The sequence below is a fragment of the Eumetopias jubatus genome, unplaced genomic scaffold (assembly GCF_037043125.1).
Source record: "Eumetopias jubatus isolate StellerSeaLion01/CBP00866 unplaced genomic scaffold, mEumJub1_p1.0 scaffold_14, whole genome shotgun sequence".
Classification (NCBI taxonomy): Eukaryota; Metazoa; Chordata; class Mammalia; order Carnivora; family Otariidae; genus Eumetopias; species Eumetopias jubatus.
Window position 1 is genome coordinate 104,125,676 of NW_028274820.1, and position 21,761 is coordinate 104,147,436.

Here is a 21,761-nt window from a genome sequence, read left to right on the forward strand (position 1 = left end):
GAGAGGGAGAAGCAGGCTCCCTGCAGAGCATGGAGCCCAATGTGGGCCCGATCCCAGGACTCTGGGATCATGACCTGAGCCGAAGGCAGACGCTTAACAACTGAGCCACCCAGGCGCCCCTTAATCCAACAATCTTGCTTACTTCTCTTATTTGTTCTATTAGCTTGCAGATTCTTATGTTTTCTACGTAGACTGTTAACTGCAAATACTGGTTATTTTGTCTCTTTCAATCCCAATATTTCATGTTTTTTTTCCCCTGGTCTTTTGTACAGGCTAGAACTTCCCTGCCATAGTGACTAGAACTGGAGGTAGTGGGTGTTTTTGTCTTTTCTGATTTTATTTTTTAATTTTTTTAAACCTTTTTATTTATTTATTTATTTATAAAATTTTTTTTATTGTTATGTTAATCACCATACATTTCATCATTAGTTCTTGATGTAGTGTTCCATGATTCATTGTTTGCGCATAACACCCAGTGCTCCATGCAGCATGTGCCCTCTTTAATACCCATCACCAGGCTAACCCATCCCCCCACCCTCCTCCCCTCTAGAACCCTCAGTTTGTTTTTCAGAGTCCGTCATCTCTCATGGTTCGTCTTAAACCTTTTTTAAAAAAGATTTATTTATTCATTTAAGAGAGAGAGAGCGCGCGCTTATGTGTGAGCACAGGGTGGGGGGTGGTGGTGGGGGGGAGGGGCAGAGGGAGAGGGAGAGAGAGAATCTTAAGCAGACTCCCTGCTGAGCTGAATGCAGAGCCCAATGTGGGGCTGGATCTCAGGACCATGATATCATGACCTGAGCTGAAATTAAGAGTTGGATGCCTAACCAACTGAGCCACCCAGGTGCCCCTGTCTTTCTGATTTTAAAGACAATGATATTGGTGTTCCATTAGTGATTACACTTGGTTTTTGTGGAAATGCTTTTTTCAGGTTAATACAGTGCCCTTTCTGTTCCTAGTTTACTAAGAGTTTGTTTTTTTTTTAAATTGTGGATGGATATTAACATTTAAGGCTTTCTGTGTATCTGTTGAGATGATCATATGGTTTTGGATATTTAAGGTCCTAATATGATGAATTACATTAATATATTTTCAAATATCGAATAGTCATTTATTTCATTCTTGCGGTAAGCCCTACTCGGTTATGAAATACCAACTACCTGCTGAATTGTATTTGCCAGTATTTATTTGGGGTTTTGCATCAATGTTCAAAAGTGAGATTGGTCTACATTTTCCTTTCTTGTGCTGTTTTTGTCTGGTTTGAAAATCAAAATTACAGTGGCTTTAAGAAATGAGGTTTTCAGCTTTCTTTTCTGTTCTTTGAAACAGTTTATGTAAGATAGGAATTATTATTATTATTATTATTATTTAAGATTTTATTTATTTGACAGAGAGAGACACAGCGAGAGAGGGAACACAAGCAGGGGGAGTGGGAGAGGGAGAAGCAGGCTTCCTGCAGAGCAGGGAGCCTGATGCGGGGCTCGATCCCAGGACCTTGGGACCAGACCTGAGCCGAAGGCAGATGCTTAATGACTGAGCCACCCAGGCGCCCCTAAGATAGGAATTATTATTCCTGAAGACTTAGTCAAACATGTGACATTCTTTTGGGAAATGTACTGGGTATATTAATTAAAACATTACTATTGTCTGGTAACTACTGTAGCAAGTGTTCCTAAGATACAGAATTTATATCTAAGTCAGATGTACTCTGCCTTAGATACACTCTTCTGATGATCTTCCTTGGATTACCCTCAGATGACCTTTTGGCATTTGGAAAATAATCCATCTCTTCTGGTATCCTTCTCTTATTCTGTACCCATATACATTTTTTTTATCTGCAGAACTTTTACATTTTTCCTTATTAAGCTTAATCTTACGAGTTTTGGTTCATCATTACAGCTAACTGAGGGGTTTTATTTTTTAATTTGTTTAAATAATTTGCAAACTATATTTGTCTTCAAATATGCTATTTTGAAATAATTATAGATTCACAGGCAGTGTAAACAAGAGTGTGGATAGGTCTTGTGTACTCTTCTCCCTGTTTCATCCCAGACTACATCTTAGGTGATTACAACACAGCATTAAACCCAGGAGTCGGACACGAGTGCAATGTGTGTGCAGTTCTGTACATTTATCCCATGTCCTGTAGTCATCACTACAGTCAAGATACAGAACTGTCATATCACCACAACAATCTCTCCTGGACAATCTCTTTATAATTACACTTACCTCCCCTCCCTTCCACCATTCCTAACCTTTGGCATCTACCGATCTGTTTCTATCTCTGTAACTTTGTTTTTTTTTTGAGAATGTTTTATAACTGGAATCATACGGTATGTGTCCTTTTGAGATTGGCTTTTTACTTGGCATAATGCCTTTGAGATCCATCTAAGTTGTTGCATGTATCGATAGATTATATCTTTATCTGAGTAGTATTCCAGTGTATGGATGTACCACAGTTTGTTTAAACATTCATCTGTGGAGGGACATCTTGGTTATTTCCACTTTTTAGCTATTACAAATAAAACTGCTATGGAAATTGTGTTGCAAAGAAAATTACAGGTTTTTGTGTGGACATAATTTTTCATTTCTCTAGATAAATGCTGTGTAGTGCAATTGCTGCATTGTATGGCAAGCTTATGTTTAGTATTATTAAGAAACTGCCAATGTATTTCCCATAGTGGCTGTATCATTTTGCATTTCCACCAGCTGTGTATGAGAGAGCCAGCTTCCCTGCATCCTTGCTAGCATTTGGTATTGTCACAGTTTTTTATTTTAGCTGTTCTCATAAGTATGTAGTGATATCTCATCATGGTCTTAATCTTCATCTCCCTAATGACCAATGTTGTTGAACATCTTCACATGTGCTTATTTTCCATCTGACTATCTTCTTCCATTAAATGTCTCTTCATCTCTTTTGCTCATTTTCTAATTGGATTGCGTATAATTTTACTGTGAAGTTTTGAGAGATCTTTATATATACTAGATAGGAGTCCTTTGTTGTATATGTGGTTTGCAAATAATTTTTCCCATTGTGTAGCTTCTCTTTCCATCTTCTTCCCAAGGTCTTCTGCGGAGCAAAAGGCTTAACTTTTATACACCAGCTTTTGGATGCGTTGGTTTTTCTCTGTTTTTCTGTTTTAAATTTCATTGATTTCTGCTTTTATCCGTATTTCTTTCCTTTTTCTTGCTTTGGGTTTATTTTGCTCTTCTTTTTCTAGGTTCTTAAGGTGCAAACTTAGATTATTGATTTGAGACTTTTTCTCTTTTCTGCTGTAAGCATTTAGTGTTAAAATTTTCCCAGTTAGCACTGCTTTTGCTGTGTCCAACGCATTTTGATATTCTATATTTTCATTTCCATCCCGTTCATGTAGTTTTTAGTTTCCCTGAGATTTTGTCATTGACTCATTTAGAAGTATGTGGTTTAATTTCCAATTGTTTGGGGGATTTTCTTGTTACGTTTCTGTTATTGATTTTTTAGTTTATTCTGTTGTGGTCAGAAAGCACACTCTGTATGACTTTTTTATTATTTTTAAAATATTTTATTTATTTATTTGACAGAGAGAGAGAGCATAAACAGGGGGAGCAGCAGGCAGAGGGAAAGGGAGAAGCAGGGAGCCTCATGCTGGACTCGATCCCAGGACCCTGGGATCATGACCTGAGCCGAAGGCAGACGCTCAACCAACTGAGCCACCCAGGCGCCCCGTATGACTTTAATTCTTGTAAAATTATTAAGGTTTCTTTTATGGCCCAGTATAAGGTTTATTTTGGTTCCGTGGGCACTTGTAAACAGTGTATACTCTGTTCTCATTGGGTGGAGTGGTCTGTAGACGTTGCTTAGTTCCCGTAGGTTCATAGTGTTGTTAGGTTTTTCTGTCCTTGTTCTATCGACTGTTGAGAGGTATTGGTGTCTACAGCTATCGTTGTGGATTTGTCTGTTTCTCCTGTCTGTTTCTGTCTCACATGCTTTACATCTCCATTCTTTGTTACATGCACATTTAAGATTGCTGTGTCTTCTTGATGGACTGACTCTTTATCTTTTTTAATGTTCTTCTCTATCTTCTCTTTCTTTTTTTTATCTTCTCTTTCTTTACTATAGAATTTACTTTTTCTGATCACAGTATAGCCACTCATACTTTCTTTGATTAACGTTTGTGTGGATACCTTTTTCTGTTCTTCTACTTTCAACCTACATATATTCTTACATTTGAAGGGAATTTTTTGTAGACAGCATAGAATCCTTTCAGATTTTTTTAATCCACTCTGCCAATGTCTGTCTTTTAATTGATATAGTTAGACCACTTATATTTATTGTAATTATTGATTAGCGCTTTTCCTGTTTGTTCTTCCTGTTTTTTTGTTTCTTTGTTTTGTTTTACCTAAGTTTCTGGGGATTATTTGAACATTTTTAGAATTTTATTTTGATTTATGTATTGGTTTTTTTGAGTACATCTCTTTGTGTAGCTTTTTAAATGGTTGGCGTGGCTATTACATTATCTATACATAACTTTTCTTGTTCTACTGGTGTCAACACCTTACCAGTCTGAGTGAAAGGTCCCTTTACCCTCCCACATTTCTAATATAATTGCTTCAAATATTTCTTCTACATACATTGAGAAGGACATCAGCGTTACAGTTTTTGCTTTAACTGCCAAACATAATTTAGAAAAACTCAAGAGGAGAAGGAAAGTAATTATGCTTATTTTTGTTCTTTCCATTTTTCTTCCCTCCTGATGTTCCAAGATTCCTTTTATCATTTCCTCTGTTTAGACAACTTTCTTGAGCCATTCTTTTAGAGTAGGTATGCTAGTGACAAATTCTCTTAGCTTTTGTTTATCTAAGAATGTCTTGATTTGCTCTGCATTTTTGAGGGATATTTGGGCTGAATATAGAATTCTGAGTGGACAGTTCTCTCAGCACTTGAAAAATATGCCATTTCTTTCTGGGTGCCCTGATTTCTGATGAGAAATTTGATGGAGGCTTTCAGAATTTTTTCTCCGGTCTTCAGTTTTTAGAAGTTTGGCTGTAATGTGTCTTGGCATGGATTTTTTTGGTTTATCCTGTTTGGGGTTTGTTCAGTGTTGAATCTGTAGGCTTATTTCTTTTTTAGTCAAGTTTGGCAGATTTTTAGCCATTATTTCTTTGAATACTTTTCCAGTCCTATCTCCTTTCTCCTCTCCTTCTGGGACTTGGAATGCACGAATGTTCGTGCTTTTATTATATATCCTATGTGTCCCTAAGGCCCAGTTCATTTGCTTTTTAGTCTGTTTTCTTTGTTGTTCAGACTGGGTAATTTCTATTGTTATATCTTCGAGATCAGTGATTCTTTCTTCTGCCCTTTTCTGCTGTTGAATTCATCCACTGAGATTTTTATTACAGGTATTGTGTTTTTTAGTCCCAAAATTTCCATGCGGTTTGTCTCTGTCTTCTATCTTTGCTTTCAGTTTGTGTTTCTTTGCTGAGACTTTCTTGTATTTTCCTTTGTTTCAAATGTGTTTGTAATTGCTCACTGAGGCATTGTAAGATGGCTCCTAAAGTCTTGTTTAATAATTCTGTTATCTGTGTCTTCTTGGTGTTGGCATCTGTTGATTGTCTTTTCTCATTTCATTTGAGATGTTTCTGGTTCTCGCTATAGTGAGAGATTATTTTTATTGAAACCTGGATGTTTTAAATATTATATTCTGAGATTCTGGATCTTGTTTAAATTTGATGTTTTAGCAGGTTACTTCTGATACTACTTCAGCAAGGAGAGGGGGATGCCCCTTGTTAATACCATTTTGAGGTTGAAGTTCAGGGTTTCCTCTTGGCCTTTGTTGACACTCTGTTGGGGAGGACTCCATGTTACTGCTCATTGAGGGTGCGAGTTCAGCTTCCGCACTAGTCTCAGCAGGTGGTATATTGTGGCCAGGAGGGACAGGGGTGCCTTGTTACTGCTGGTGGTGGTTGAAGTCCTGACTTTCCATTAGGCCTCCTCTGACGAAACCGCAGTGCTGGAAGCAGAGGAATGGATCGATTCTGCTGGGTGAGTTGGAAGTCCAGCTTCCAGGAGACATCTGCGCTGTGGGGGAGGGGTGGTTTGACTGGAGTCAAGCAGGTATTGTTTAGAAGTTTTTGTTTTTTTTTATCTTTTCAGACTGCCCCTTTTATCTTCTTTGGCTGGAGATAGCAGGCTGTTTTGGAGATACCTTTTTTGTTTTGAGCTCATTGTGTTGCCAGCTTGCCCAGCGCCCAGTATGAGCCGTATGAGACAAAAAGAAGGCCCAGAAAACTCACTGGTGTGTTGTTCCTGGGGTCCTGCAGTCCCTAGACTAGCTGCTCTTCACCTTTCAGCCTCTCCATTTCTTTCGTATAGGAAGTCCAGAGGTTCTGGCTGTACTTAGTGAGAGCAACAGGAAAAATATTTTAACTATCCTTGCAGAAGCAAAAGCCCAAGTTTAATTAATTTTGTAGATAATATATTCATATGCCATGGAAGTTAAATGGTATAACAAGATACACAGTGAAAATTAATGTCTCTCACTTACTTCCCCTCTTAGATGACAACTGCCATTGCCGGTTTCTTGTGTGTCCTTTCTGAGATACTCTGCACATACCAGCAAATATACACAGCATCTGTTTTCACGCACATAGTGGCATTTTGCCACATCCACTGCTCTGCGCCTTGTGTTTTTTTCTAACACTATATCTTAGTGATCCTTTTAGAGTCATACATGAAGACCTTTTTCATTCTTTTTTATGGCTTCATGATACTCCATTGCGTGGAGATGCCTCCTCTCTGTAACCAGTTGGACTGTGTCAGTGTTGACTCTCTTATCAGTTCTATTTATGGTCCTTTTCTTCTCACTGTCTTCTCTGCTTACCTCTGAGTCCGGGTCTGTTCTGTGTGTTGTGGAGGCTGGAGATCGCTGCTGGGGCCACAGGGGGGGATCCTTACTCTGTGGTGCGTCACGTGATCTGTGAGTACTCGTGGATAGTCTTTGATAGAGACTCTCTTGTACACATTTCTCTGTCATGTTCACAAGGGCTGTTTGGACCACATCTTGCTTTTCAGAAGCATAAACAAAAGATCGTGAATAAAAGCTCTATATACCTTTACTCTGTTTCATGGATTCAGTTGCTTCATGTATAATAATAGTTAATAATAGTTAAAAGAAGTATGCTTTATGGTTTTTAAGATTTTTTTTCTTATTTCTAATGGCCACTAAAACATAGATCTACTGATTTGGGGCCAGAGCACTTTGATTACCTTTTTCGGGAGGGAAAAGATTTACTTTGTTTTCATTTAGGTTTTTCAGTGTGGTAGTGTCACCTCACAGTCTGGCATTTTTTCCTCAAGGTGATGATTTTTCTTTGGGGTAAGATATTGCCCCCAAATTCCTGGTAAACTTGAATGATGTCATGAATTGCAGAATCTTTTTGCCCTTGTCTCTTCACAATTTTTTATTTTGACTTGGCAGTTTAATTCTAAATTCATGCATAATTAAGTTTGATCTTGCCCAGAGGATAGAATCTGTCACTTGTACTGGCACACCGTGTGAGGACCGTGAGGTCTGCTGCAAGCCATCTTGCTGGGGGCCCTTCCCAGTACATGCGCATCGGGTGGTGCAGTGTGTCTGTCTGTATGTGGAGTGGTCAGTTTTCAGAGGTGGTTTTATTTGTTTCTGCAGATCGCCTCAGCCAGCTAGGGCCCACCAGACTTCTCTGCCCTGTCACCAGCCTCAGGGCTCTGGACATGCTCACCGCCTCCGACTTGGACACTTTTGCTAGGCTCTTTCCCTGGCATTTCCACACCACACCTGCTTCTTCAGTCCAGCAGAAATCCTGTCCCTTAGATTTGTGCCACCTTTTGTAATTCGAAAGGTTTGAGTCTAAATGTGGCAGTGAGTTGGAGTGAGGAAAGGAGGTGGGCAGAGTGGTTTCTGTCCTGGACCTTTCCCTTTTCACCTCTTCCACCTGTTACTGCAAGAGACGCCTTTCTGAGAGGAAGGATTCAGTCACTTGTGAAGCTTTGTTGCGATTCTTCATTTGTAATAAATTGGGGATTTCACATAATCTACTTTAAAGATAATTGTATATGTTTACTAATTTGTTTTGGAATAAATTTGATGAAGATGAATTAATGGGAGCTCAGAGGGTGATCAAGGCTTAGGAATTTAAATGGGAAATTAAATCTTTGCGAAGCTTCCACATTTCTTTAGATGTTAAATTCTGGAGTGAAGTCCTATTTGATTATTTACTACTGAGTATACTCCCAAATACCGAGGTTAACCTCTTAATGAAATAATGTATCATAAAGCCATTGGTATTTTTATATAATACAGCTATTTGATTATTGTACTTTTCATGATGGATATTAGCCAGCAATCTCTTTATTTTTCCTTTTAATGAAGTCAGTTATTTTCCTATGATAAGATTAAAAATAAATATTTTAAATCTGATGCAGAGTTTTAGTGAAATGACTTAAGAGTGTATAGGTATTATTTTTCAGTTTAGTCTTTTGTATCATATTTTTAACTTTGTCTACTTCTGTATTGTATTTTAAAATTTGGAACCTATTGATATATACTGTACTCCATGGGCATTTCATTTACTATCTCGAGGGATTTCTCCAGATGAAATTGAGAGATTTAGTGATGTCATTTCTGTCTGATTAGCAGATCAGTGAAGTTCCTTTGTGTCATTCTGAAAAGAACGCTGCGACAGAAAACTTGTTACTGTATTTTCTGTACTCATTGATAGTGCGTTTTCTGTGAACACCTCCACCCCCGATAAAACCCTAGCACTGAAAATGTACTTGTACATACATGGGGATTACAGTGTCCTTTCTTGATCATTCAAATAAATGTGAATAGTGATGGAAATCTTTGTGATTTTTTTTTTTTTTTTAAGGTATTGCCATCAGAGAGTCGGCAAAGGTAGTTGATCAAGCCCAAAGGAGGGTGTTGAGGGGAGTCGATGACCTGGACTTTTTCATAGGGGATGAGGCCATAGATAAGCCCACGTATGCCACGAAGGTGAGCTCCTGAGGAATTTGCTTCTTTAAGTGTGTAGCCAAGAACAGAGAGGTAGAATGCATAATGCAAAATGGCAGAGTATCTGGAAATGTACTTATGAGTTAGGGGTCTATTTTTATTTTTATGTTTAAAAAGAAGGTATGCTGTTTTTGAATGGGGTATTTCTGATGTGGGCAATCAAGTGAATTTACAAAACTCTGGAAGGCACAACTGACACAGCAGTGCTGGGTTACACGCAGAAGCAAGATCTGCTCCTGTGCAGTTGCAGGTTGACTAATTAACCTGTCAGGTACGGGAAGTTACAGATTGATTAATTAAAAAAAAGGACTAAAATTAAGTACACATTTGTTTTAGAAAAAAGAAAAAACCTCCAGATCGAATGGTATCATGGCTTGTCTGCGCTTTTCAGTCTGTTGGGATGGTTCTCCGTACTTAGAAGTGGGTGCAGTAGAATATAAACAGTAGTGTAGCTTAATCTCTCTGCTAAAGTGCGTGTTGTTTCTTTCCATGAATTCGCGTCAGTCCCTGTGCAGGAGGCCGGACTCTCCACTAACCCAGTCTGTCCTGGGCGGGCGTTGTGGGGCTCTTAGTCTTACTGCTGTGAACTGAAGCTTGACGTATTTTGGTTTCTCTTGACATAGTGGCCAATAAGACATGGAATAATTGAAGACTGGGATCTTATGGAAAGGTTCATGGAACAAGTGATTTTTAAGTATCTTCGAGCAGAACCTGAGGATCATTACTTTTTAATGGTGAGTAACTGGAACTAAGGGGACTATATCCCTCAAAATTCCAAATTACGTAGATTTTTTTTTTTCGGATTACTTAGATTTTATTTTATTTTATTTTTATTTTTTTTTATAGATTTTATTTATTTGAGAGAGAGAATGAGATAGAGAGAGAGCACGAGAGGGAAGAGGGTCAGAGGGAGAAGCAGACTCCCTGCTGAGCAGGGAGCCCGATGCGGGACTCGATCCCGGGACTCCAGGATCACGACCTGAGCCGAAGGCAGTCGCTTAACCAACTGAGCCACCCAGGCGCCCTCGGATTACTTAGATTTTAAACTCAAGATATTCTTCTCTGGAGTTTTTAATTCTTGTTAAATCTGTTTGTATGAATTGGGGTGCTTTTTTGGCAAATAACAGAAGACTCAACAGAAATGTCCAAAATCAAAAGGGGCTCATTATCTCTCAGAAGAGGAAGGCCAGAGCCGGGCGGTTCCAGGGCTGATTACCCTCGGGCTCTAGCATGGCCTCTTGTGTTGATTCCCTGCAGGTCCCAGGGTGGCCGCCCAAGCCCCTGCACCACCTTTCAGTTTATACACTTTCAGAGGTAGCAGCGTTTTGTAAGAATGAGGTTCCCAGCAGATGTGTCCGTCTGTCCCTGCCTGGCCTGGTCACTAGCAAGGGGAATGGAATTACCGTAGACTAATCACATTTCTTCCCTGGGGCTGGGTGGGGGACCATCTCTGATCACCTGGCCCCAGGAGGGTAAGTACCTAAACAGGCCTCCATTTGTAAGCAAGGTGGAGGGAGGAACGCATTTGGGTAGGAAACAACTATGTACTTTGATATCCTCCTGAAGTAACTCGATGACTATGCTTTTTGCTTTATAGCAGAAGAAACCGAGTCAGAATATTATTTTGCCGGGGTTTAAATCTTTTTTTTTTTTTTTTTTTAGTTTATTGTTTATTTTTGAGCAATCTCTACACCCAATATGGGGCTTGAACTCATGACCCCCGAGATCAAGAGTCTCATGCTCTTCTGACTGAGCCAGCCAGGCGCCCCAGGGTTTAAATCTTATTATAAAATAAAATTGAGCTGAGTTATGGGCCCTGATTATGGTACTTAATTGATCTTGTTCAGATAAAAGAAAACATTACAAAGACATGAGGAGAAATGTCTCTCGGTTATGGAGTCTGTTCTAGTTGTTCTACTCAACATTATGTGTTTCCTTCCATGAAATGTTCTTTTTAAGTTAAAATTAATTACATGTTCACAACACTTGCTTTATAGAGAGCAATTGCCTGTAACATAAGCTGCATATTAAAACGTACATAATTTAGCTTTGGATTTTTTCCACACAAGTATATTGTCAAATGGTCCCAGATCCAATTATCTAATTCTTTCTAATGTTAAATATGGAGTGTTCTTTAGAATTATCTGAGTTAAAATATGTTAACTATAAGACTGTTATGGTAGTGGAATCTATATATTTAATGTCTATTAAAGCAAGTCCTTGAAAGTGCTCTGATCTTCTTTCTGGCTGTGTCTTCACAACTGGGAATTGCCAAGGATGGGTCCTGTGTTTTACAGGCCACTGTATATTATCTACCGTGGTTTATGTAAGATACAGAGCCAGGAAACTGACAGTGTGTCTTTATAGCCAAAACAAATCACAGGCTCCCACCTGTCACACTTGGCATTTTTCCTCCTCTAGCACATCACATAACTACCTGTTGGATAGGATTTTAGGAGCAGGCACCATGCCCAGCTGCTTCCTTCTGTCTTCTCCAGCTCGCTGGGCCTGGCGTTCTCCCCTTCTCTCCACACGCAGGAGGACACCAGGACATGGCCACACAGGAAGTTTTTCCTGATGAAAGGAATTTTTATCTAATTTAGCTGGCACATATAGGCCAGTAAGGCAAAACCACTTGCCAGGAAGGAATCAGAGGTGTTTGAATATGGAAAAGCTGAAGTCCATTGGCCAGAAAGGAGTATCTGTAATGAATGTTCAGAAAAAATCAAGTTTATTAAAGATAAGACAATATTATATTATTATACACAATGTGCTTTGAATCCTGCAAGTCCATTCATTGCAGGAGGTGCTCGAGGAAGTGGTGAGAATGGTAAATTTCTTTCAGGTTTATACCCTTAATCATCAGTTAATGGAACAGTTAAAGGGGAGTAAAGCAAGTATAGAGATTTATGGCCAAGTCAGAGAAGTTAATTGAAGACATTTACATTTATCTGCTACATCAGATAAGAGCTTCTTGGTGTTAGAGTCTCAGAGGTCTAAATTATAGGTCCCTCGGTAGCTCACAAAATTGTTCTTTCTGACTCTGTGAGCACACATCTGAACATACCAGGGTGAGGATGAGCTCATTACAGCTCATATCTTTCAAGAAGTTTCAGAGACTCCAGTCATATTGGTCATGTGGGTTGAGCAGATAGCAAATGGGAATTGTACTCCTTTCAATACTGAGTTGCCCAGGGTTCAAAATAGAATCATGTATTTTAAAGAATTGCAGTGCTCTTGAGTAGAAATTGAGTTATAACTTCAGAAGAGATTTGCAGATTTTTTGAATACGAATCAAGCAAGAACAAGCAAGCAGCACATGCTGCTCAAGAAGGCCTGAGAATGAGGAGCTCCAGTGTCCAAGAGCAGGGAGGATGGACATCCCAGCCCAAGAGCAGGGAGGATGGACATCCCAGGGGGCGGAGAGAGAGAGAATCTCCCATCCTCTGCCTTTTTGTTCTATTCTGGTCCCACGCACACTGGTGAGAACAGATCTCTTTACTCAGTCTACTGAATGCTCATCTCCAGAAACAGCCTCACAGCACACCCAGAAATAATGTTTAACCAGTTCTCTGGGCATCCCTTAGGTCAAGTTGGCACATAAAATTAACTGTCCCACGTGGTATGTCCTGACTTGTGAATGATGTAGACCCGCTCTGTACAGTGCTGTAGCCACCAGCCGGGGCAGCGCTGGACGTCCTCGGGCTCACGAAGTCCGTCCCCACCGGCCTCTGCTGCCCCGACTCCAGTATACTATCCTCTCCCTCTCTCCTTCCTTGAGGATTTATATTTTTAAAAAGGTTTCTTTATTGCTGTTATAGAGGCATATGGGAGTGGAGCAATATTAGGTACATGTGTTCATTTTGCTATCTTTATCCAGAAATATGGATTGATTTTTATGGTCCTGATTAATTATTCATTTCTGAATTAATACCAGATGATACTCTACCATTGTTATGAACAAAAATGTTTATGTTGCTTGCATTCCTGTGATATTTTAATCATATGCTTTAGTATTTAAAAAAATAAAAACTCAATACTTAAACTTTAGGTCTTGTTATACATAATGGTTTGGGAAAGTTTTATTTAAGTTGATCTGTGTTCACTTTGGGAGCACACACACCAATGTGGGAACGATACAGAGAAGATTAGCATGGCTCCTGCACAAGGATGACATGCAAAGTTGTGGAGTGTTCCACATTTAAAAACACATAAATAAATAAATTGGATCTCCTAAAGGAACAGATACCGGCAGGAAGTGGAGAGGAAATGGAGGATTGAGGAAGAAATGGGTTTATGATTATGTTTCTCGGAACCTTTGAGGACGTTGCCCTTAATAATGCTGAACTTGATTCAGGAACCTAATTATAATATAAACCTTCCCTTAAGTGGAAATACATAGATTTTAGTGTAAATTCTTCACAGATGGTGAATTGTTTGGCAGTAAGTAATAAAAGTGTAAAAAACAGTCACTTAAACAAGTTAGGGGTTTTATTTTTCTTTGATGGCAGTAGTAGGGAGGCCAGTGCTGCTGCGGCAGTTCTCTGGTGTCATTAGAGATCTCTGGGCTCTGGTATCTTTAGCATATGGCTCCCACACTAAGGAAGCCTCATGATCACAAATTGGCTACTGCAGCTCCAGTCATCACATCTGCATTCCAGGAGAGAAGAAGGGGTTAAGGGCAAGGGGAGTTTACTACTCGAGTCCTAACCTTATAAGGTGCTTTCCTAGAAGCCATACTCTTACCAGCTTTTGCTTCTTATTGGCCTGAACTTGCTTGGTCATCCCTGTCCACAAGGAAGTGTGAGAAATGCGTTTCCTCTGGGATCGCTGCCACCTCCCGTGAGTGATCGGTGCTCTGTCAGTATGGCAGAGGGGGGAATGGATACTGCATATGATGTGACTGCCTATGAGGACAGTGGCAAAACAAGAACTGAGCTGTTGACGAAACCCTGGCGGGGTCGTGCCTGTGTGCAGAGGGCCGTCCACTGCGGGGAGCCCACGGGCCAGGGAAGGGCCCTGTCAGGGTGTGCTGCTTCTCCTCCTGCGCGGTGGCTCTCTTGCTCCTGCTGTCTTTCTATGTGGATTCATGAGACAGGAGGTTGTCTTAGGAGTTTCTGTGGCCTTTCCCCAGTAGGCCGCGACCCAGCGCTTCACCCCTCCCGTTACGGAACTGTGATTATGCCAGGACGTGTGGAGGCCATCTCTGGGACTTTGCACTGTCCTGTCACAGGAACCGAATGACAACATCTGGCATTTTCACATGTGTTTTGATGATGCAGTCAGTACGCCCCCCTGCCTTTCTCACGCAGTTTCCATCATTCCTGCTTAATGGCCCTGCACTCATCTGTCCAGTGGGTGCTTCCTGTCTGTTCAGCGGTTCCGCTCCTTTTAGATGTTTACTATGTTTCCAATTTCTTGATTTTGTTAGAAACAATATGGTCTTTGCACATACAGTCTCTTTCTACATTTAGAGCATTTTTTTTCTATAAAAAGAACTACCAGTGTTGATTTCAGGGTCCAGAAGTATTAATACCGTGTGAGTCTTTAGCTTGCCGCCTCAGGCTCTGTCTGCGATGTACAGAGGCCACTCTGCTTGTACTCCTGGCAGTGATGGTTGATACCATTTCTGATTATTTGATGGAGTAAAAATTCACCTTGTTTTTAATTTGCATTTTTTGAGACTTTGTAAACATTTTTCACATCTGTATTAGTTGTATTACCTCCTGTGAATTGCTGGTTCATGTCCTCTGCTCTCGTGCATTTCAGTGTTTTATTGCTTCGCTTACTGCTATGATTTCTATGAACTTTTTTCTTAGAAATTTTTTTGTGATAAAATATGTACACACTATAAAATTTACCATCTTAACTATTTTTAAGTGTACAATTAAGGGGCATGAAGTACATTCACACTGCTGTGCAACCATCAGCACACTCATCTCTAGAACCTTCCATCTTCCCAAACTGAAATTCTGTCCCCATGAAACACGCATCCCCGTCCCCTCCCCCAGCCCCTGGCGCCCACCCCTCTACTTTCTGGGTCTGTGAATCTGACCACTCCAGGGCCCTCCTGAGCGGGCATCACACAGGATTTGTCCTTCTGTGACTGGCTTATATTTCTTCGTGTGATGCTCCGTTTCATCCGTGTCATAGCAGGTGTCAGGACGTCCTTTTTAGGGCTGAGTAAGATCCCGATGTATGCATGTCCTGCGTTTTGTTTATTCTGTGAGCTCTTGCAGATAATAGGAAGCTTTTGTCAGCACCAGATTATGTTTTTCTCAGTTGATTTTTTTCCTTGCTTTTGTAGGCTATGTTTTTTGAACATCTATAACTTCAAGTTTTTATGTAGTAAATCTATTTTCCTTTGATGTTTATACTCAGTCTTCATTTGGGGTTATTTGGAACATGATTTGACACAGAACTTAAACCCAGGAGAGGTCCGGGGAGCCAGGGTTAATCTACTCCCTGCTGGTGGTGTCTTCCTGGAGGCTCACCTTTTGCTCCAGACCATGCAGGAAGCTCCTACCTGGGAGGCAGGACGCACTCCTTGACCTATGTGACCTATGCTCATGCTCTTCCGACATTTTAAACCTTTCTCTCCCCCTTCTATGCAGTTTAAATGCCCCTCTTATTTTTTTTTAAATAAACTTATTAAAGTGCTTAGATTCCTGTTAAAGGTGAGAAAAAAGTGTAGATCTCTTTAGTTAATGTATGTTATTTCTGCTGGTCTGAATAACATTTATTGATAATTACAGCTGAATTTCTTGAATACATGCTATGTGCCCAGGCTCCCTGCCTCCCAAGTGTTTACATGTATTAACTCATTTATTTCATTCTACCAACAACCTTGAGGTGTAGGTAGTTAGTTATTAGCCCCACTTTTTAGACTGATAGGAGGTTCCTTGAGAGAGGGACATTGTAGCCAATATTGTTGGACTCTGTAGCCATTGATCATGTGCTTTAAATGAAAGAAATCTATAACAATAAACACTAACATTTATAGCGTTAAGCGTGTGCTGGGCACTTTACAGGTATTAACAAATTTACTCTCTGCCTTTAATAAGCATGTTAACATAAGTAATACATTGTTGAGTGACTTTTAGATCCCTTACTTACAACCTGCTTTTGCATATGATTTCATTATTTCTCTCCTGTGTTTTAAGATTGCTTTCTCTCTCCCATCCAGGGAATATATTGCTTCTAATTACAGTGATTAAAACTTTCTTGTGGCACTGTGTTTGAGCTTCGTACCACTTGCTGTGCAGGAGTCTGAACCAAAGCATGCAGCTGGTGGGTCGCTAGGTTTGTTTGTTTGATGAGGTAATACAAAAGCACAGAATTCAAAAGGTGTGGAAGGATTTCCAGCGCAAAGTATGTTTCCTTCTCCCCTCTGTTCTGGTTCCCAGACCCTCCTCCAAGAGGAAACCGCCTTTATCAGTTCTTAACCAGCTAATTATTTCTCTTTCCAGAGGTAATTGTGTGCAGGCATATGGATTATACATAAACTCGTTTTATACACATGGTAACAAAGTATACACCATGTACACCTTGTTTCTTTTTTCTTCAAGGAAATAAAAATGTTGTGACAAACATGTAATGTGAAATTTACCCTCCCGACCGTTTGTAAATGTGTAGTTGTCATGTTCCCTGTTCACATTGCTGTGAAGCGGGACTCTGGTCCTTGTCCGCTTTTGCCGAGCAGCCGCCGTGCCTGTGGGGCAGCTCCCCGTTTCCCTCCCCACACTCTGTTTTCTAAAAAGTTTTTGTTAAAAATCACTGACACCAAAGAACAGTTGAGCATGTGTACGACTTGGAGACGCCTTTCTCTTTCATGTAGCAGCTTCTCATAGATTGTTTCCTGGAGGCATAGAGAGAGCTCGGTCTTCCTAATTGCTGCGGAGTGTTCTACTCTCTGGACGTGGCATAATTTACCTAATCGCTCCCTTCAAGATGGCATTTAGGTTTCTCATCTTCTCATCCAACCAGGGCTGACGTTCGCCCTCTCTGGACCATCTTGCTTTAGATGGCTCTCTTGCCTACAGAATGTAACTTGATTTTGTTTCATGGTCTTAGCTGAGAGACATTTTTCTTTTTAGTAGGTGAGTTTCTCACTTGTGTTTGCTAATGATTTTAGTAAAAATAACTCACTTTCATTGAGCCGATTCCACGTGCCAGGCACTGCTGTACGCAGTTTACTTAGACTCCGTCCATCCTTCCACCTCTGTGAGGTAGGTGCTAATTCCGGACAGAGAGAGAAAATCACTTTCCTTTTTTTTTAAATTAATTTATTGGGCACCTGGGTGGCTCAGATGGTTAAGCGTCTGCCTTCGGCTCAGGTCATGATCCCAGGGTCCTGGGATCGGGTCCCGCATCGGGCTCCCTGCTCCTCGGGAGCCTGCTTCTCCCTCTGCTTCTCTCTCTCTCTCCCCCTCTGTCTCTCATGAACGGATAAATAAAATCTTAAAAAAATAAATAAAATTAATTAATTTATTTATATCAGAGAGAGAGAGAGTGTGTGTGCACACAAGCAGGGGGAGGGGCAGAAGGAGAGGGAGAGAATCTCAAGCAGTCTCTGACTCCCTGCTGAGCGCAGAGCCTGATGTGGGGCTCCATCTCAGCACCCTGAGATCATGACCTGAGCAGAAATCCAGAGCTGGCTGCTTAAATGACTGAGCCACCCAGGCGCCCCAGAAAATCACTTTCCAAACACAATAAAATTGAAGGCTGGGATTTAACCCAACTGCTGGGACTTCAGAACCGTCATGTGAACTCCACTGGTCTGGCCTGCTGCTATGTGACAGACATGCTTGCTCTTTGATGAGCTATTTTACACTATGTTATGCTTTCTCTGTTTAATGTGTTTTATTTGTGTGTTTATTTTTTAAGACTCCGGCTTGGTGGGGTGCCCGGTTGGCTCAGTCAGTAAACCGTCTGCCTTCGGCTCAGGTCATAATCCCAGAGTCCCGGGATCGAGTCCCGCATCAGGCTCCCTTCTCAGTGGGGAGTCTGCTTCTCCCTCTCCCTACCTGTTCGTGCTCTCTCTTACTATCTCTGTCACTCTCTCTGTCTCTCTCTCTCTCTCAACTAAATAAATAAAATGTTAAAAAAAAAAACGCTCTGGCTTGGTTTTCTTTTTGCTTTGTAGTGAGTGTGTATTCTTTCTAATAATTTGGTATTTTTTTTAAAACATTTTTTAGTGTAACTATGATTGTATATATTTACCTGGTATTTGTTTAGGGGTGATTAACTATTTCCTACTGTGATTAGTGAGCAAGTTGGTACATTTCCACATTTTTTTACCTCCCCTTCCTTCCTTCTACCTCCTGCTTTTGATTGGTTGTTACTGAACTTGTTCTCATATCAACATTTATAACATTATGTGTACTAATGTGATCAGTCTAGAACAATGTGTTTGATTCCATGATAAGAAGATATCACTGTCTTTATATTCTCTCCTTTTCTTTTATACCTCTCAGCTTGATATTATTTCTGCTGTTTTAATTTGTAACATTTGCATTCTGTTGTATAAACCCCAGAAAAGAACAGTCTTTAGTTCTACATCCTACATGGATTAATTGCTCACTGTAAGTCTTTGGCTGTACTTTGTGCATTCTTCTTGTTTGGCTGAACTTTATCTTCTGGTAGAGTTAATTTACTTCTTCCAAGTTCTTGTACGTTTAAAGGTAATTTTGTTTTTGTAACATGCTTGATTGGCAGTGTGACCAGATATAGAATTCTTGGGTCACACCTTCCTGCTCAGAAGACTATATATATGGCCCCATGTGTCCCATTGTTAAATGAAGCTCTGCCCCTTCCCCGGGGCCAGCTGTGCTTTCCCCGCTTGAAAGGTTTCAAAGTGTGCACAAACTGCTGAAACAAAGAACCACAGGCTGGGTATCTTCAACAACAGGCATTTGTGTTCTCACAGTTCCGGAGGCTGTAGGTGCAAGATCCCGGGGCTGTCGGGGTTGTTTGTGGTGAGGGCTCTCTTCCTGGCTGGCAGGTGGCCACCTTTTCACCGTGTGCTCACGTGGCCTTTTGTCTGTGTTGACATGTAGGGACGGAGAGAGCTCTCGGGTGTCTCTTCCTTTTCTCATGAAGGCGTTCATGATGGCAAATTAGGGCCCTACTCTTATGGCCTCGTTTAACCGTGATCACCTCCCTAGAGGCCCCATCTCCAAATACAGTCACTTTGGGGGTTGGGCTTCAACATACGAATTTTGGGGACACAGTTCAGTCTATAATGAAGGGTCATGTGGACTTTTTTTTTTTTCTTGCCAAAAGGCCCAGAGAATTTTTATTTATTCTTTTTTTTTCTTTTTGCAGCGTTAAATATGTGATGTATGTCCATATTAATGTTCCCCACATACTGCTGATTGACAAAAAGCAGGGTTATTTATTCTTTTTATCTTTCCATAATCCTCCTGTTTGATAATGATGATTTTAAAATGGATATTTGAGTTTTTCGAGCTGTTCTTTTTTTTTTTAATTTTTTATTGTTATGTTAATTACCATATATTACATCATTAGTTTTTGGTGCAGTGTTCCATGATTCATTGTTTGTTCATAACACCCAGTACTCCATGCAGAACGTGCCCTCCTCAATACCCATCACCAGGCTAACCCATCCCCCTACCCCCTCCCCTCTAGAACCCTCAGTGTGTTCTTCAGAGTCCATCATCTTCGAGCTGTTCTTGGTCTTGATTTGTATCTCCTTTGTTTTTGTATCTTCCTGGGCATGCGTGTTTTGCCTGCTGTTTGTTTTTCCTGTTTTCTCCCTCTCCCCTCTTGTTTTCTTTTAGTATTTCCATACGGTGTCAGGCTGGTTTCTGTGTGTACTTTCCTCACCTCCGAACTCTGGGGGAGTTCTTCCTGGACTGTGTGCTGAGCTCAGGCTGGGCTGGGGGCCGGGCGGAGTCTGGGTGAAGCTGCCTCTCGTCTGCACTTCCCTGCCCTGTAGCTGACAAGGAGGATGTTTCCTCTGACCTTGCCTCATGCGCTCTGAGGGCAGGTGGGGCTTGGGAGGCGGCTCCAGCTCTTCTGCTCAAACGGACATTCCGGTTCCAAGCCAGGGCTGACTCATGCTTTTGCTCTTCTGTGGAGAGCTCTGTTCTTTGCCTGGGATCCAGAGTCACTGGTGTTCCCTTTTGGTGTTTGTCTTCACGTGTCTTGGTTGAGTTTTTACTGCACTTGGCAGCTTGCTGCAGGTCTTTTCAGTTTCAGGGTATTTTAGATATTATGTTCTTGAAGAAAGAATTTCCTTTTCTGTAACTTGTTCTTGTTTTGGGGTGGTTAATAAGAGCAGAAATGTTTTGAGAGGCCTTTGCCATCTTAAAGCTTTTAAGACACACACCAGATTTCTTTAATTAATCACTGTAAATGTATTCTATCTGTAAAATTAGGGAACGGTACAGCATCCTAATTAACATGCTTTTGGGTTAATTTTTTCATGGCTCTGATGTAATTACAGGAAATTTGGGTGAAGTCTAAATATAGTGAATGTTTTCTTACAGACAGAGCCTCCACTGAATACGCCAGAAAACAGAGAATATCTTGCAGAAATTATGTTTGAATCATTTAATGTACCAGGACTCTACATTGCGGTTCAGGTAAAAACAAAGTTATTTTTACAATTCCCAACAGACCTTAGCTGTCCGGCGGTGGGAGAAACGGTGATTCCGGAGGCTCTCCGTGGGATGATGGTGCTCTGTGTTCTTCCCTTTCCCACTCCCTCAGCTCACACCCCAACCCCACTCAGGTTTGAACTCAAGCACTGTAGGGAACGTGTTCCGTGGTTTAGTTTTTACGTTTGTGCTGTTGATATAGGATTTATCTGGCTATTTTTACATGCATTAAAATCCAACGTATTTCTCTTTGGGTGACAAGATCGGGAAGTAGGTGTGGTTCTTTTTTTGACTTCTTTCACTCCTGATCATAATAGAGGAAAGATACTATAGAGTCTGTTAAAAAATAAAAAAATACTTTTAAAGGGCCCCCTATGGATTTTGGGCTCCTGTGGTTCCGTGAACTTACAGAGCTTCCTTTGAAGCTACTTGTTCATAGCGTGGGGATTTTTGTTGGTTTTGCTGGTTATTTGTCTGCCATCCTGTATAAAGGAATTGGCTGAAATTTTGGGAATAGTGAGATAGGTGTTTCCCAAAATATTTTCTGCATCAGACTAGTCCCTTTTAAGGAAAAGGAGGAGGAGTTGCATAGGAAAATAATTTGGGAGATCCTGCGTGCTGTAGCCTGCACGTGGTGATTCACAGTTGAGTAGCAGAGTAAAGGCCCTGAGAATGCCTGCGTTGAAGAAATCTGTTCCTTCCAACACTTCCGAATTTATTCAACCAGAAGTCTCCTCTTCCCCAGGTTATTTACATCCCATGGAGTAGGGAAGTACTTTAGAAAACACTGAGCCACAGCCAGTGTGTCAATGTTGCCTGGAGAAGTTTTTATATGAGAACAGATTCTCAGAATTCATCTCAGACCAAGGCTTTCCAACCTCAGTGCTTCGGAATGTGTAGTTCTGCGTAGTAGGGGCGGACCTGTGTGTTGCAGGATGTTTAGCTTTCTGGCCTCTACCCACTAGAAGAAGCACTACCACCAGCCTCCCCTTCTCCAAGCGCGACAATCCAGAATGATTCGAGACGTTGCAAAGATCCCCTGGCTGAGCACCACTGCCTTGGTCCTACCAGATTAGAGTTTCTGGGTGTGAGGCCTACTAATCTGTTT

The 21,761-nt window shown here is 40.9% G+C and overlaps 1 protein-coding gene and 1 non-coding gene across 10 annotated transcripts in view; both read left to right on the top strand.

Moving 5' to 3' along the window:
* Positions 1 to 21,761, top strand: part of ACTR3B (actin related protein 3B) — an 89,619-nt gene that overhangs the window by 23,986 nt on the left and 43,872 nt on the right. For 8 of the 9 annotated variants that reach the window (XM_028089247.2, XM_088018419.1, XM_088018416.1 and 5 more), the window contains 3 exons: positions 8,887 to 9,011; positions 9,653 to 9,763; positions 20,543 to 20,638. In XM_028089247.2, coding sequence (XP_027945048.1) covers positions 8,887 to 9,011; positions 9,653 to 9,763; positions 20,543 to 20,638 — 332 coding nt within the window. Of the gene's footprint in view, positions 1 to 5,995; positions 6,020 to 8,886; positions 9,012 to 9,652; positions 9,764 to 20,542; positions 20,639 to 21,761 lie in introns of those variants that run through there. The other variant, XM_028089252.2, reaches the window with a different exon arrangement.
* LOC114198033 (U6 spliceosomal RNA) lies at positions 13,128 to 13,234 on the top strand. The gene has a single exon (XR_003607010.1). It is a non-coding gene; the product is annotated as a U6 spliceosomal RNA (small nuclear RNA).